Source organism: Octopus bimaculoides, chromosome 22 (assembly GCF_046866305.1).
Source record: "Octopus bimaculoides isolate indiv1 chromosome 22, ASM4686630v1, whole genome shotgun sequence".
In the NCBI taxonomy this organism is placed as follows: Eukaryota; Metazoa; Mollusca; class Cephalopoda; order Octopoda; family Octopodidae; genus Octopus; species Octopus bimaculoides.
The window spans coordinates 1,161,270-1,179,204 of NC_142949.1; the positions used below are offsets into that span (position 1 = coordinate 1,161,270).

A 17,935-nucleotide genomic window follows, 5' to 3' on the forward strand; every position below is an offset into this window, starting at 1 on the left:
ACTTCAGAAATGTTCCAGCTATGGCTATATTCACCACCCTCCCAATTTTCTTTCCAGGAATCTAGATTACATTAACCAATGGCCTTTCCCCTGCTGAAAATGAGAAAAATGGTTTGACAGATTTGGTTGCTATTTCTAGTAAGTAAAGCAATCATATAAAGGCTCCTTCATTATAATCTGATCTATTTAGAAGATTAGTTGGGTAGGAAGTTTGTGAGTAAGAGTCCTGGTAGTCAATCAGTGGTGATTTGGGTGTATGCATTAAGCTTGATACCAAATATGTAATCTCAGATTAACCCTGAACAACTAACCCTTCAATAAAAGCATTCCAGTCATGGCCACCCTATCGTTTTCCGAGCATCATGTATCCACAGTGTTCTTTTGTAAAGATACTAAGGCAACCAATAGTCAGCTTCCTCACTGGTCTGATACCAAATGAGTGCTAATGAAACTCTGAAGCAGGAGACCAATAGTCAGTCTCTTACCCAGCATTGCCGACCGTTTTCCACTGATCGTTTTGATACGACTGTTGTCACACATATTTGAAATTTTGGTATCAAGACAAGAAGGAAGTTGCAATTGGTTGTTCAATCTGTTAAAAATAACAGCCAAATCACATCTTAGTATCTTTCAAAAAGAACAAACTAGATAATGTAGCTGAGGGTATAACATGCTAGAAAAAGAAAGTGGGGTGGCCATGGCTGGAAGAAATACCCAAGATATTGTACGTGAATGTTCTCATATAAATTCATATTTATTTATTTTTAAATTCATTCTGTTTCATTTTGAAATGCAGGGTAAAAGAACAGCCAAAATCCTTATCATTTTAACATTGACTGGTTCCATGTTCGCATTACATTATTAGGTCAGACAACCAGATTATATCTGTCCCCACTCCTGACTGTACAAGGATGTAAAATAGATGTACATTGAAGAGTTGAAGAAATAGAGAGGAGAAAGAAAGGAAATTTTTTTTTTTTTACATAGAAACATTTAAAAAAAATAAATTTATAAATACAATCTCCTAATTAACCATTATTTCTTATGAAATGTAAGTCATGTTGCTAGCATGGTGGTAAAAGATGAATGATGATAGAATGATACAAAAGAAAAAGAAAAGTATGAAAAAGAGTGATGTAAATGATCTTGAGTTAACTTGAATTCTGTTCTCCAAGATTGCTTTAGTTCTTACTACTTGTAGCCCGACTTTCATAACAACATGTTGCCAAACAGCAAGGAACGGTGACCAACCTCAAGTAGATGAAGTGCTGCTCTTATTTATCATGCAAATAACAAGAAGCTTAGAACCTAGAATCACAACCTCTGGAAACTGCCCCACATTTGCTTATCTGCCAATATTCCCAGATAAGCCGGTTAGTTTTGTAATGGCTGTCAAATTATCTTCAGTTCTAGCTATTAATAACAAGGCAAACAATTCCAACAACTGATAAGAGATTAACTAATAACTACTTATAAACTGTGAATTTAATAATAATAATAATGATAATAATAATTGATTTGGAAAACTAAATTTTTATTTTATTTGTAAAAGAAAAACAAACTTGCTATCTTATTTGTTCCGTATTAAGTCTAATGTAGATCATTTTAAATAATGATTACTAATAGAATGCTATTTTGGTAGGAGGAGTCTCATGCCTAGTGACACTAATGCAATGGAAGATAGATTGAATTAATAGAAGCAAGATTTTAAAACCATAGTCATGCTGTTGCTGAAATTAATTGCAGCATGCAAAAGGTTTAAATGTATAGAGTGTCTCCTCTACCATTTCCCTGAAAACAAAGAGTCTAAGCAATGTTCCTAGAAGCTTAAAATGCCAAGCACCATGCTAGCAACAAATTAATTTACTCATTGGCACTAAATAACAAGACATGTCAAACCTTAACATCCCAAGAAAGAGAGAGAGAGAAAAAAAGAGAGAAGAGAAACAAAAGAAGGAAGAGAGAGAATCGTCACAGAAGGTACAAATAGAAAAAAGTAAAAATTAAAAAGAAAAAAAAAACAATTTTTATTGGCTTTATAATGAGATTGATTTAGAATAAATAAAGCAACAGAAGAAAATGTTTACAAATTAAAGTGAATAAAAATTTTCAATTAAAAATGTACAAATTATCTCAATATTTCTGAATGTTTACAACTCTACCCTATAAATTATGTGAGACTTTACTTCATTTGAAATTTCAACTTGATTATAGTCGTTAAAACTTGCCTTCTCTTTTGGTACTTTGATTGCAAATGATAAAATGAGTGTATATAAAGGGAGTATTTGTGTGTGTATACATACATACACACACATACATCATCATGATGTAGAGTCTGTTTTCTATGGTGGCATAGGTAAGATGGTTTGACTGGGGCTGATAAGCCAGAGAGCTACACCAGGCTCCAGTCTGTTTTGGTTTGGTTTGGTTTCCTCAACTGGATGTCCTTCCCAACACCAATCACTCTACATAGTGTACTGGGTGTCTTTTACACATCACTGGCATATTTACACACACACACATATATACATTAATACATACACACACGTATGTATATATTATGTAACAAGACGTGATGGTCTGTTCTTCAAATGTAAACCCTTCCATACTAATCAAGAAAGTGATGTTCCTCACACATGCAAACTCTGATCCTCATTAATATGATAAGGAGATGAAGTGAATAAATACCGAAAGTGTTGTCGTTAGATTGGAGACACAAAAATTTCTCCAGAAAGATTTCAATACTAAAAGCATTTACCACTTCAATGTTTCAAATTATTAAAGAAACCTAGAGTATAAAATCAATGGGGGGATCCAGAAAACTGGTTTGGAATTCATGGCACTTGGTTTGCATACTCTTAAGACATCCAACAAAAACAGATCTTTTCTGAAATTCAATTCTCTAAATTGTACTTTACAACACAGCTATTTTATCAGCTTTATCAATTCAGTCATTATTTGTGATACAAGATTACCTCCATATTTTCAAAGAAGTTAATGTTGGTTCTTGTTTTTTGGTAACCAAATTAGTTGACTGAATAGAAATTTGCAGAGAAACCTCTTTTGCAGATATACAGAATTTATATATTAAAGATTAAAAATTCAATGTAAATAGCATTAAATTCCCCTGAAATCCAATTATTTTGTACCACACAACATAAATCTACACAAACACAAGCACACTGCTATGACAACAGAATGGATCATACTTTCATTTCCAATTACACTGATTATATATATATTTCAAAACGAACAACCCTAAAGTACCAACATGTTTGTCTCTAATAAAAAACAAAAAAAAAACCCAATCAATGTAAATGATAAAAAAGACAAAAGAAGCATATTGCCAAAAATATAAAGATTTATGAGGAAGCAGAGGAGAACAACAATTTCAATACTAAAATTAATTAAAAAAGCAAAAAATTGAAACTGAAAACAAAGCGCAAAAAAAAAGTTCTTTTTTTTTAAATTCTTCTATTCGTTTCAGCCTTGGAGTTTGGCCATACTGGAGCACTGCCTTTAAGGGTACAGTTGTTCAGATCAACCCTAGTACCTTACTGGTACATATTTTATATATGTTTAAAGGGTAAAAGCAAAGATGAGTGGAAATACTGCTAATTCCTTTCTTTTTTTAATTTCTAAGATTGAGGTTTAAAAAAAAGCAACAAAATCTTACCTAAACTGGTAACAAATGTAAAAAGAAGAAGGAAGAAAAAAAAGAAAAGGCAGGTAAATATTCTATTCTAATTGGTTACTTAAATATGAGGATTATTATCAGATTGACTGACACTGAATGTAATTATAATAAACAATAGTCAACACATTCTCCTAGTCTGCAGTTGACTATGTCATGACTTGGTATTGTTTAGTGTTTAGTATTGTAGAAGTTCTAATTAAATATTAAGCACAATTATTTACATTAGTAGTTGAGGATCGGTCCACAAGTCAGTCCTAATGAAGTAAAAGAAATTGTAGCTGCTTGGCTGTTTATCTTATATGCAGACAATACTCCTCAGTGCTTAGCTGGTACTTATTTCTATTGACCCTGAAAGGATGAAAGACAAATTTGACCCCAGCGGAATTTGAACTCAGAAACGTAAAGACATATGAAATGCTACTAAGCATTTCACCGAGTGTGCTAACGATTCTACCAGCTCAGCAACTTACAATGCAATTATATTAATGTACAATATTTATTGTGGGTTTCTTAACATGATTGATTGTTATTCTCAATAGGAACCATTCTCTAATTTACAGATTCCATAGCGAAATCTCATTTATTCATAAATGTGATATAACTAAACATTTTCTTTCATTTTCAACCTTCTTAGAACTAGTTCTAGTTCTGACTATTTGAGTTTACATAGCAGACTAAAGAGCCAATTTGTAATTTAATTGATAACTGTCTTCTTCATTACATAACATATAAATAACAAAGTGTTTAAAGTGAGATGGTATTACAGCCCTTAAAGGAATATACAATACATACTTTTTAAATAAGAGATCTGTCCGTCGTAGAACTGTACAAAATACAAAAATTTTTAACAATATCTCAGGCAACAAAGATAAGAACATATTGGCAATCAACCATCCTTATATAAAAGTGAAACAAGTGCTCAACAAGGAAGTACGAGGGGAGATGCAGAGACTAAATTCTTTCAGCTTTATGTACCTGTGATATCATCAATATTGGTTAAAAGGTAGCATTATACCACCAAGGAGAGCCAAAGGTTGATGCATAACATTAAAAAGAGAAATTACAAAGATATGTAGTGATTATAACCACAAGTGACAGAGAGGTAATTTAGATCAACCATTAGTATAATATTTGTAAAACTTTCAATAAGCTGTAGAAGGTAAATGACAATTCAAAATAAGTTATAAGTTAATCTGCAAACCTCAGAATCAAGTTCCAGGTTTATACACACACACACACAACCCTAACCAAATGATTAAGAAATTTGCTTCACAATAATAATAATAATGATGCATTGGACTCGATTCTAGAGGATGGCATCTAGGGTGTCTTTTATCATAACCTTGGGTTGACCCAAGCCTCATGAGTGAAACTGGGTCAACAGAAAGTGTGTGGAATCCCATCAGGACTGTACCTGTAACTCAAATTGCATGCATCAACCCTGCATCATACTGGTTATGCCTGAAGATTATGTTAGGAGTGCACATGCTAATGGTATACTCACTGTTGAAGAACAGATCTCTCTCCCATATATATATATATATTTATTATTCTTTAACTTATTTCAGTCATTTGACTGTGGCCATGCTGGAGTACTGCCTCAAAGGGCTGTCTACCAAAACCACCTACAAGGCTTTGGTTGGCCTGAGGCTATGAAGGAAGACACTTGCCCAAGGTGCCACACGGTGGGGCTGAACCCAGAACCAGGTGGTTGGGAAGCAAGCTTCTTACCAGACAGCCGCACCTGCAGTGATGCAAGCAGGAAAAACAGAACTCAAAATATGAACAATAGGCGCAGGGGTGGCTGTGTGGTAAGTAGCTTGCTTCCCAACTACATGGTTCCAGGTTCAGTCCTACTGTGTGGCACCTTAGGTGAGTGTCTTCTATTATAGCCTCGGGCCGACCAAAGCCTTGTGAGTGCATTTGGTAGATGGAAACTGAAAGAAGCTTGTCATATATATACACATGTGTGCGTGCATTTGTGTCTGTGTTTGTCCCCCCACCATTGCTTGACAACCAATGCTGGTATGTTTACGTGCCCATAACCTAGCGGCTCGCCAAAAGAAACCGATAGAATAAGTACTAGGCTTACAAAGAATAAGTCCTGGGTAGATTTGCTCGACTAAAGGCAGTGCTCCAGCATGGCCGCAGTCAAATAACTGAAACAAGTAAAAGGACATGTTTATTTTTATTGATATTCAGTGGGAGCAACAGACCGATTCAAGCTTTGAGAGTTTTGTGCATTGGCACTTATCAAAATAAGTACCGGCATACGAAACTCTCAGACCTTGAGTTACTCTGTTGCTTCCATTAAATATTAATATTATATGTGTATATATATATATGTGTATATATATATATATATATATATATATATATATATATATATATATATATATATATACACACACATATATATATATATATATATATATATATATATATATATATATATATATATAGATTATTATGTTTTGCAAACTTTGCAAACATATTTAGTCATATTGTGAAAATAGAAACTGCAGTCAAACAGGTTTTTCAGCAGCCAGAGAGAAATAGTTGAGTCACTGGATGAGTTTCAGCTTCCATTGAAGCCAATTTCAATTGAGGTATAGCAAGCACTATATCACATGTGATGAGGTTAACGTCGACTTTACGATAAATGTATTATCAGCTTCGACCAGACACTTGCGTCACTTTTTCATGTCTGTAGTCAGAAGTGGAGCTCCTACGTATGACACTTTGAGGGTGGGGGGCTGTGTAACTTGTGAGAAGTCATCCTCAGACTGGAGAACTGGTGCAAAGGCTTAGAATACATTGGACGGTTCTAATAAACATCCAAGGGCCATAGTAACAGTGAAAAGTTGGCTGTGTTCTACTACAGCACCAACAGCAAATATGCGAAGGCTATTGTTTAACCGCAGGGGTTCTGTATTCCTAGTGGTGCTAGAAATATGCTTATGAAACATGATCACCTTTTTTTACAGTTTTGATCTCGTATGTTCAGTGTCAATGCTCCCCTTAATATGCACAGCTAACTCTGCAATTGCTGTAGAGATAAAGTCAGACCTAGCTTTGTTAAGATTAGATGTATCAGTCTTTAACTAAGTCTTCTCAGTAAACAGAAGGAAATAACTGAATACAGATGATAACTCTAATAATGAAAGGTAAAATTAATTGATTCTTTTGCCTTGACCTTTTTCACAGGTGGATGAAAGACCTATTGTATAACCATAAAGTCTCTTTTTCACACTGAGGCTAAATGTTTTTATTAAACATTATGTTTATTACTGTTATCAATTTTATTTCATACATGTGCTGGTTTTATGTATGTGTGTGTGTGCACATACACATAGATATATATACACGAATCCATGTGCATTGGATATACGAGCTCATACATGTGTGTATATGCACATAAATATGTATACACAGATATAAACACAAATATGTATTTCTGTATAAATACACCCTGATATCAATATAAATACTGTGTATACATGCACACACAGATAAGCAGGTCATCAAACCATACCATACTGTCACATAGCCAATATGTAACTAGGATACATTCATATATAAAAGGATATATAAATGCTCAAACAAACTTCCATGAAAGTGCTATTAAAATTTTTTTTTTAAAATAGTACAAAAATTATAATATTTCTTGTCAGAATTTCGGTGACTACTCAAACTGCCATTGTAGCACCAAGTTTTGTTGAAAAAATATACCATTTGCACAAAAATGGTGTCAGTTTGATAACTGCTTAGAATTTATGGATGCACCAACACAGCATAAAAAATATGTTACAATGATACAAAGGAGCATAGGTTATCTTGCTACAAAATGAATTCCAGTTAATATGCTGTTGGCAGCATGAAGCAGCTACCAGACTTACTACAGTTTTGGATGTTGGTTAGTTCTCATCAGTGTTTGTTTAACTCCCATAAATATATTTGTAAGTGCCATGAGTTAAGTGTACTACTAAGTGTGTGTATATGAGTACAAAGAAGAGAAAGAAAAGGTATCCACAACCTAAAAGATTATTAATTTTTTTGATGCTGAGGTTTGCTTGCCACTGTTCCAAATATCATCATGTTTGCATTGAGGAACATGATGATGGAGACGTTTTCCTATCTTAGAAGCTTGGCTTCTAATAAATGAATGAATATATATATTACAGAGATGTATTTGCATAGCAAGTGACCTAATCTGAGATCGTGTGCTGGAACGAAAACAATTGCAGCATGGAAGGTGTTTATAAGCCATTTAAGAAACACACAAAAACCGTTAGATTCACTTCAACATATAAATTTAATTTGCCAAAATATTTATGTTGCTTTGAGACCGCGACCTGTTCACTTACAAAATTCTGTGCTGCACAGAATTTTGTCAGTGAACAGGTCGCGGTCTCAAAGTGACGAAAATATTTTGACAAATTAAATTTAAATGTTGAAGTGAATCTAACGGTTTTTGTGTGTTTCTTAAATGGCTTATAAACACCTTCCATGCTGCAATTATATATATATATATATAGTTAAAGCTGAGCAACTACATTAGGCCAAGAAAGAGTTTCCTATGAACTCACTTATCAAACTTTGCTAAATATGTTCACAGTACATCAATACATAGAAGCACAAGTGAGATGCCTGGTGGTGCTAGTGAAGTTTCAGCTTTAGCTAACTTTTAAACATTTAAATATTATATATATATATATATATATATATATATATATATACATACACACACACTGTATATGTATTCTTTTAGGAATATCTTGAAGCACACACATAGAACTACAAATAATAGCATGTGCCAGTGGAACTTGAACCCACATCACCTGGAGACAGGACAGGCATTCTACCACTGTACCAAAGCAATCCTTCAAATTTCTCTATCCATTTTAGAAACTTACCAGCAACAACTGTATGTTGTTCATGTCTACAAGAGACATGGGTTCAAGTCCCACAGGCAGCCTTCGACTTTATTGCAAAGGGTTTTCTGACCCTATATTTACATGTTATTTATAAGCTTTATGTGTATGCTTTGAGATATTCCAAAAAAGAATTAGTTCACATTCTCAAGAAAGTATATATAATTCTTATGACATTAACAATATATATATAAATATAATATCCCACTTAAAATAGCTTTGGCAGTTAAGCACTGAAAATCCAACCCTAGTCAGTAATGTCACCAGACCAGAATAATATTGGTTAACTGAGTATTGGTTCCTCAAAACAAAATTCAGTTCAAGATACACATGTACATATAAACCAAACAATATTGGATTGTCTTTAATTATTCAAGTCAAATATTGCTACTTGATTGTTGACTTCTACATAATGTAAAATTCCTTCACGCTTCATAGCTATTTTTGATTTGATACAAACACAAAGAGATTGTCACAGAAAATTCATTTGTAAGTTCATTCATGATTTGCAACTTCTGATATGGCAACAGGAAGAGTATGGCAGTGAAATGGGTACAGAACATTTGTTCCTTAATATTAGTAAGAGACTGGTACAGTTTCATGCAATAAAAAGTATCTAGTCTAGTTGGTAAGAGGATTAGAAAATTTGAGTTTGAAAACAAGTTTATTATTGTACTAAAAATCTATATTATTTCTATAGAATTTGGTGGCTGTGTTATTGGTAGGGATTATAATAAATTTTTTTTAAATCTAAATTACAAACATTACAACAATTTCATTGAACAATTTAAATAAGCATTTGAAATCAGAAAAGATACAACTGAATTATAGAGTAACTTATTGAGCACTATTTCCAATCATGAAACATATTAAATCTTGACTTGAACTTTAAAAATTGGTCAGTGAAAATAAGAAAATTTGCTTAATAACTAAGTAATTAGTAATAGTTAAAACAGTAGCAACAGTTATTAGTAACTTGAAAATTTTTTATCATGGTCAAACAAAATGTATTAGATTTTTTTTGTCTGAAGTAATGTAATGTAAAATAGCTTAAGCATAATTGATAGGGTAGAGTTGTAGCTAATTATTTATCATATGGTAATTTTTCAACAGGAACTACAAATAAATTAATTTAAATAATCATAAAACATATAACTGTTCATTTACATTAAAATGTCTCTAATATTGTTACACTATTTTTGAGAGTAAATATATTTTAAATTAAAAATCTCGAGGTACTTACTGCCATAATCGCCACTGGGGGAGGCTGCAACAGCTACTTGATCAGATCGCATACGGCCAGCAGTGGTCGTACCTTGTAATCCTCTAGCTGTCGAGCTGTACATTTTGCGATCTCTATCAAAATCATCATTTGACCTACCTCCCTGCAAGTCAATGGAAGACAAAAAAAATTCATTAAACAAGAATCAATTTTGCTTTTTCTGTCTATCAAAAGCTTTTCAGGCAATGAGCCAAAGAGGGAACTGCTACATGGTTTCTTGACATGGAAGCAATAGCAACCAATCATCCTTTAAATCACAGACTGCTGTCTTAGACAACACACTAAATAATGTAGTCCTAGAGACACAATGCTTGGGAAAAATATAGAAAAAAACACAGGATGATCACATCTGGAACATTACTGGCAATAAGTGTCAGCATGGGATTAGATAACAATTCAGTGCCTTATTATTATTATTATTATTATTATGTGAACAGCCATGCTACATGGCAGTGAAACATGGGCTGTGACAGCCGAGGACATGTGTAGGCTTGAAAGAAATGAAGCCAGTCTGCTTCACTGGATGTGCAATGTCAGTGTGCATGTTCGAAAGAGTGTAAGCCTCTTGAGAGAAAAGTTAAGCATAAGCGGCATCATATTTACTGAAAACATTTCTGCTAAAACATCATTTCTAAAGATATACTTACAAATTTTAGCAAGTTCCAGTCAAAGACATAATCATAAGTAAATCCTTGACGATGGAAGAGATTTCTAAATAGCTGCCTCAAATAGGAATAATCTGGTTTATCGTCAAACCGTAAGGACCGACAGAAATTTAAGTATGTTGCAAATTCCGCTGTAAAAGAAAAAAAAAAATAATTGCAATACATTTTCTTTAATGGCATAATTAGATTGAAGAACCTCACCTATGATTCTTTCCAGAGGTGCAAAAAGCTGGTTGGGCTGTCCTCAGGCAGGATATCTGACACTGCCATAGAATGGATGTCACTAAAGACACCCCAGGGCCAGGCGGTGCTGCTAAATTGGGTAATGAATTAAGTCTACCATCAAAGATGAACTTCCACACAGTTTCCCCTCTTAGTAGAATCAAACCAGAAATTTTGTAACTGTGAAACATACTTCCTTAATCCAACAACCAGTTACCATAATACAAAAGGAAATTTACTTTTCTATTTAAAGTAGTTTAAAATGTGTTTAGGGAAAGATTTTGAAACTGGAATTATCATTGTACACCCCCTGCTCCACCATCATCGTCTCCCAAATAAAAAGAAATTTTAGGAGTTGACTGGTACTTGTTTTATCAACCCAAAGGGATAAAAGGTTTGAACTGAGAGAGTAAAATGCTGAAAGACATTTTGTCCAATGCTCCTGTTTCTGCCAAGTCACCACTCTCTGGTAGCTATAGCAATAATGAAGAATGCATTTGGATGTACATTGAGGCAAACATGCTTGTCTACTTTTTATCTTTTACTTGTTTCAGTCATACTGGGGCACCATCTTAAAGGGTTTAGTCAAACAAATTGACCTTGGTACATATTTTTTTTCAAGTCTGCCACTTTTCTAACAGTGTCTTTTGCTGATCCACGAAGTTCTTGAGATGTAAATAAACCGACACCAGTTGTCAAACTTGGGCGAGAACACACACATGACTGACTTCCACACAGTTTCTGTCTACAAATTCTTTCACAAGGCATTAGTTGTCCTGGGGCTACAGAAGACACTTGCCTAAGGTGCTACACAGTGGGACTGAACTCAAAACCATAAGGTTGCAAAGCAAGCTTTTTTAACCATACAGCCACGCCTGTGTCAATGTTAACTTTCTTTTTTTTTCCATATAACTGGGACAAATACCTGACCTGATTATATAAAAGCATTGGGAAAATAGTTCCTATTAAAAACAGCCCAACTTATAACTGATGTGAAACAACAAAATCAGGACATTTATGAAATAGAACAGAAAAAAAAAAAGCTGGATAAGAAAGTAAGATAATCTAAAATGAAGAAACAAAATCAACAGAATTTAGAGAAAGCACCAATCCTAGTTCCTTCGTCTAACAGTTTTTGTCCATGCTTGAAGAGAGAAACACAGGCCACACCTAGCAACTTCACAGTGTGTGTACTGAAACATATGTAATCTGAGTAAGGTTGCTGATTTATTATTTTTTTCTTTTCTGAGGGGTGGAGTCTGAATAACCAAATTTTTCTTTATATAAGACATGTAGTGTTTGCAGAAGAGGAAAATTACTGTTGCTAGTCTTTGATAATATCAATTCTTTGCAACTATACTTTTCCTTTTTCTCTTAATTCTTTTGATACCAATCCTGCAGAGACCACATCTGGTTCTGTTGTACAAGGTCACCTGTTTCAAAATGTTTAATTGAAGCCAATTGATAATGTACTTTCATTTGGAATAATTTATCCATAATGTAAATAATCTTATAAGGTTTTTTAAAAAAAAATTTTTTTTTTTAGGAACATGATATTGCAAGATTTTTCTCAAAGTCAGCGTGAGACACCTAAGAATCCACCATGTCCTTGCTTAGACAAATGACTCACTGTTCTCTACACACCTTAAGAATCATGATCAAGAGTGGAATACCTTTGATTACAGGTTTTTCTCCAACGGGGATGACATGGGGCTTACCAAAAACTAAACTAGGACTCTTTAATTATCAAAAAGAAAACTATTTCAAACAACAATTAATACTACAAACTTACACAGAAAAAGCATGATAGGAATTGAGAGTTAAATACCTTTCATCATAATTCTATATTCCAAACGGTAGTTCAATATATTAAGAGATAAAGTTATTTTTCTAAATTCCTCGCAATCTACATTTTCAAAATTGAAAATACCAAGCTCATGAAAGGTTTACAGTAAAAAAAGCAGAAATAAAAGTAAAGACAAAAATTTGAATTAGATAGAACTCAAGAAAACTGAAGTAAACGAAACAACCACGTTAACAGAAAGTGGAGGCAAATGCAAAAATTGGTTAATATTACTAACAAGGAAATCCTTTACAAAGCTCTTCAATAGGTGTTGACATTTTCTTTTCACTAATTCTTTCATATTTTTGTCGTTTGGTTGCTGCTTTCAATCCCTGCCATGGCAAGCTTCCTCTCAAAAAATACATGAAAACATATCCTAATGATTCCATGTCATCTCGTCTACTTTGCTCTGAAAATATCAGTAACACATTAATTAGCGACAGAAAACAACATAATCAGAAAGATAACATTCATCATTTCCAGTTATCTTGTTTTATTATTATTATTATTATACTGATTGATGGTAGCATCCATGAATGTTATACAAGTACAGCATTTCCAATTACGTCATCATAAATTATGAAGTCTTTTTTTAAAAAAGATGACCAAATGAACGGTTTCAGTAATATTGTTCACCATTGTAAGAGAGTATTTGTATTTCTTCATTCTGACTTGTGTAGAAAAATAATATTTTGGGAAACTAAATAAAGATTAAGGATGGTGGGTGAATGACTGAATATATGTAGGCATGCACACACGCACATCTACACGATGGCTGCAACCTGGTTTTGAGCAATGCCACTGCCTGATTGTTCTTTTGTAATGCTGCATGGATGGGGTAACGAAGAGTACCTCTTGCAGCAGGTGTTCACAGAGCTCATCACCCATGCCTGCATTCCACCATGGAATTTTGCATGGTGTGCTTGGATTTTCTTTTTGCTTTGGTCAGCCATAGTATGCAACACAACAGAAATGTTAAAAATCAAGTGGTACCTGTGCCCAAAACTTTATAACACTTTATCATTTAAACAGCCTTATCAGGCCCAAATATTGTACCTTTTTAATGTTCATACTGGCTGGATCTAGCCTCTCACACTTATCCCATAACATCATCCTAAAAATAAACAATCACATCATTGAAGTCTCAAAGTTACGAGATAATGCATCATTACTTCAAAATGATGTGAGTAAATAAGCACTGCATTCGACAGAGTAATCTGAATGGGTTAAACACAGGGCCAATCCCACTCTATAAACAATATATGCATTTGCCCCAAAACAACAGCCTACATCATAAGATGCAAACAAGTTGTAGGTGATACATCAGAGTTTTCCTTCTCCCTAGAAAGAGGTCTCAACAAAGACTAAGGGTCTCACACTGGCAACTGCTGGGTGGCCACTGACCACTCAATTCATACATACATAACTAATCTACAATTTTTTCATCTTTGTCAGTTTGTGCAGTAAACCCATTTTACCTCGTTATCAGCTTCAAACACTAATGATTTAAAAATCACTAGCTTGTAATCATATAAAACTTTCTAAGTCCACACTAATCACAAGTCTTTTCATTTAAAGGACTGTTTTTCTTGTTTTGTTGAGTGTTAGCGCTATGCCAGTGTAAAGTGTGTGTGGGGGGGGAACCAGATTGTAAATTCAATATCTATATATCCTAGTACTGGATTTTACATATTATTGCCGTTGTTAACCACACAGTTACAAATATGAATTGAACTTGTTATCATGCTAAATGGCTAAAGTAAGCAGAGTTATATATCTTGTTTACAATTACACAATACAAAAGCTGTAATGATTTTTTTTTAAGCATTGACCATGCCATCCAGGGCTCTGGCCTCTTACACCCATTGTCCACACACACAAAATTACCCATCAACAAATTATTAATCTAACCATGAAATTTTTTTCTTCAAATCTTTCATTTCTTGTAACAAAATTCTTCACAATGAGTGACGATGATTAGTGATGATGGTGATAATGAAAATTAAGTTGTTACTTACCTATTCCTAAATGTGTGTTTATACTAGCATATCTTGCTGTGCCAGTTAAGTTTTTATTTTCTCGATAAGAAATATGTTGGTGAGACCTTGGATCCCTGTACTTTTTAGCAAGTCCAAAGTCAATAATATATACTAAATTTCCCTTTTTCCCTAATCCCATGAGAAAATTATCTGGTTTGACATCTCGATGGATGAAATTCTTTGAATGAATGTACTCAATCCGACTTATCTGAAGTTAGAAAAATAAAAAATAGTTAATATTCTAAGGTCTTTAAGTGTGCATATCAAAATATTAAGGATATAATACATCTGATCTTTAAACCGAAATAAGATGTGCTTATGAAGCAGCAATATTTGTTGTGATGAAATGTTTTTTAAAAAAAAAAAAGCATATTTGATGCTTTCCAAAACGGCCAAAATTTTCATTTAACATTTTTATTTTGTATACAGCATGTATACAATACATACTGTGTTGTATACTTGCTACATTATATACTATATACAAATATTCTGGCAAACCTGAAACAATAATGCTTACCATCTTCTTTGACTACTTACGCAAATTATCTTCGTTAAAATATCTAAAATATCTTTAAATGCTCTAATTTGCTCTTTAATCTCTCTGCGAAACCAAAAATACAATTTATTTTAAAATTAAATATTCAAAACACTGAACCTGACACAGCTCACACAAAGGGATAGATTCCCAAAATCTGAACTGAATCATTGTGCTGACATTTCCAAAATACCATCAACCCATGAAAATATTAGACATTAACACCAGGCTTACCACTTATAGGAGTGGAACCATGTAGTTATCACCTGCCAGTCAACTACATAACTAATTGCATAACACAGCACCAGCCATTATTACTTCTTCCCAAATTTGGTAATTTTCCTGCTGTTTTAAACTGTACTATTTTATCTCAACAAGTATCTCATTTATTCCATAATTAGTCAGTCACTTAGTATTCAACAAGAGAGGCCATCCTATTAATGTCCAACACAGCAATGTGTCCCAACAAAGTTTGATGTTTGCAACAAGAATTAAATCCATGTATTGTAAAGTAACAAACACTTTAACATTACTGCTCTATTCAATCAGGGTTGATCAACAATGCATTGCTGTCCTAGTCAAAATTTCAAATACATTTATATTCCCTAAATATCATATCAAACCCATTACAACCATTCTCATTCAAATGTCTTTTCTTTATCTCGTGAGTTATTTGGTGACCTCACTAGAGTTGGTATCATGAAAAAAAAAAAAAGAAAGCACCAGATGTACTCAGAAAAGCAGCTGGTGTTAAGAAGGACATCCCAAATTTCAATTATAAAAGATTTTACAACAGTGCAGAATGTTATTCTCAACATTTTTGACAGCAAATCCTTCCAAATTGTACACCGCAATCTTATCTTTCACACACATATGTAATCATGAGAGAGATAAATAATTTGTGGTGCTCCAGCATGGACGCAGTCAAATAACCGGAACAAGTAAAAGAGTAAAAGAATCTAAGAATAAATCTAAATCTAAGTAGGAATTATCTAACTTGACCAGACATGCTCAGTGTTTGACTTCAAATCGAATTATCAGTCATTGCTCTGCTTACTGACTCTATCGTAGTAGTAGTACTATCACTGCTTGATAGGAATGCCTGACACAAGAAATGTCAGCCAAGCATAAAACAAGTGGTTTAAATAAAAATAGAAATAATAAAGCAAGCAGCCATATGTCGTACACTGATAAGATCTTAGCAACTCTAGACCAGTTTCCTCATTCTTTCATTATATCTCTGATAAATTTAAAAGCTAAAGCTGAGCAGTATCGAATTTCTCTCCATTTACCATCTCATATTTAATAAGATTCCATAACAAAACAAAGTTTGCTCCCTTGTACAAAATTCTTTTTTTTTTTTCAATATTAACCATAAATTACCCAACTTGTGCAATATTGATGTTCTTTGAAATCCAAATGGTATTTAATGTTTTGTAAAACATTTTGAATCTTGGATAAAAACTAAAATTTTTCCAGGTAGTGAAATAAATTCTTTTACTTTGAGAATCACTTCTCAGCAAATTAATCAACTTATATGGGACTGAGTCAACTGAAGAGCAGATATGTGGTCACTCAACTTGCTAAAAACAAACAGTCCTATTTTTAAGGACACCAATAACATAGAATTAAATTCACTAAAGCTGAGAGAAATTACAGAATAGTCAGCTGAAATTGCTTTGCTCATAATTCTGCTGGGACTTAACAACAACTTAATTAGGACAGTTTCATTACAACAACTAACAATTATTTGGCCCTAAGTTAAACCTAAACCAGCAAATAATATAAATATTCCAGCCATGACCAGCCATTCCAGTTTTTTATTTTACTCAGACAATGTTCAAGGATTATGTCATGAAAGCCTAGGGAGATGTGACTGCTGTTTCTGGTAGGCAAACTGATTGTATTGTTTCCCATATATAGACTCAAACACTCAACAGAAGCTGTTAACCTTAGTCCTAACACATAAACATTGATGAGGGGGAAAAAATCATATTGGGTTAGAACTAACAAACTCTGCTCATATACTTTCAAATCTAAACTCTACAAAGCAAAACTTGCAAATGAAACATTATCCACATTTTAAAAATCCATTTTAAATCGAGTTTTGTAACAGGGGTGCTTAATTTTTAAATCATTTGAAATTTCAAATATCTTTAAAAACTAAATATTATCTTCCTATCCATTATAGTCAGAATCGCAGCTTAATCTTTTCGTTACCCCACCCTCCACCCACCCAGTATACCTTGCTGCTAAACAACAATTCATAGACAACTAGTTTATAAGATTCAGGATCTTGTACAAGTATATTCTTTTTCTTCCACTTGTAACAGTAATTCATTTACATCTAACAAGACACTGACATTTATTTTATGGTTCTCAGTTTGTCAGTCAAAAGGTCACCATTACAATCAGTATTTCAAATCACTATATTGATGTGTATTGCAGTAATATAAATGAAATAAAAAGTAAACATGTTAAACACCTAATACTATCACATAAATGCACAGATAATAACATACATCTATAATACACTCACACACACACACACAATTTTTACTTTAACTAGACAAACTAATTTGGTTGCCTCCTTCACTAGAGATAACCTACAAATACCATTCCTAATAATTTCGTAGCCATTTCACAACATACAGCTACCCTTTCTTCCTCGTCATAAATGTCTGAAGTATGATTACAAGTCAATATCAGATAGCAATA

General features: G+C 33.3%; 1 protein-coding gene across 5 annotated transcripts in view; it reads right to left on the reverse strand.

The window, feature by feature from the left end:
* LOC106874451 (casein kinase I) overlaps window positions 1-17,935 on the reverse strand; it is a 94,327-nt gene that overhangs the window by 19,424 nt on the left and 56,968 nt on the right. For 4 of the 5 annotated variants that reach the window (XM_089339676.1, XM_014922189.3, XM_014922187.3 and 1 more), the window contains exons 5-8: window positions 14,662-14,890; window positions 12,882-13,052; window positions 10,561-10,709; window positions 9,875-10,016 (exon numbers count right to left, since the gene is read on the reverse strand). In XM_089339676.1, coding sequence (XP_089195802.1) covers window positions 9,875-10,016; window positions 10,561-10,709; window positions 12,882-13,052; window positions 14,662-14,890 — 691 coding nt within the window. Of the gene's footprint in view, window positions 1-4,489; window positions 4,521-9,874; window positions 10,017-10,560; window positions 10,710-12,881; window positions 13,053-14,661; window positions 14,891-17,935 lie in introns of all 5 variants that reach the window. The other variant, XM_089339677.1, reaches the window with a different exon arrangement.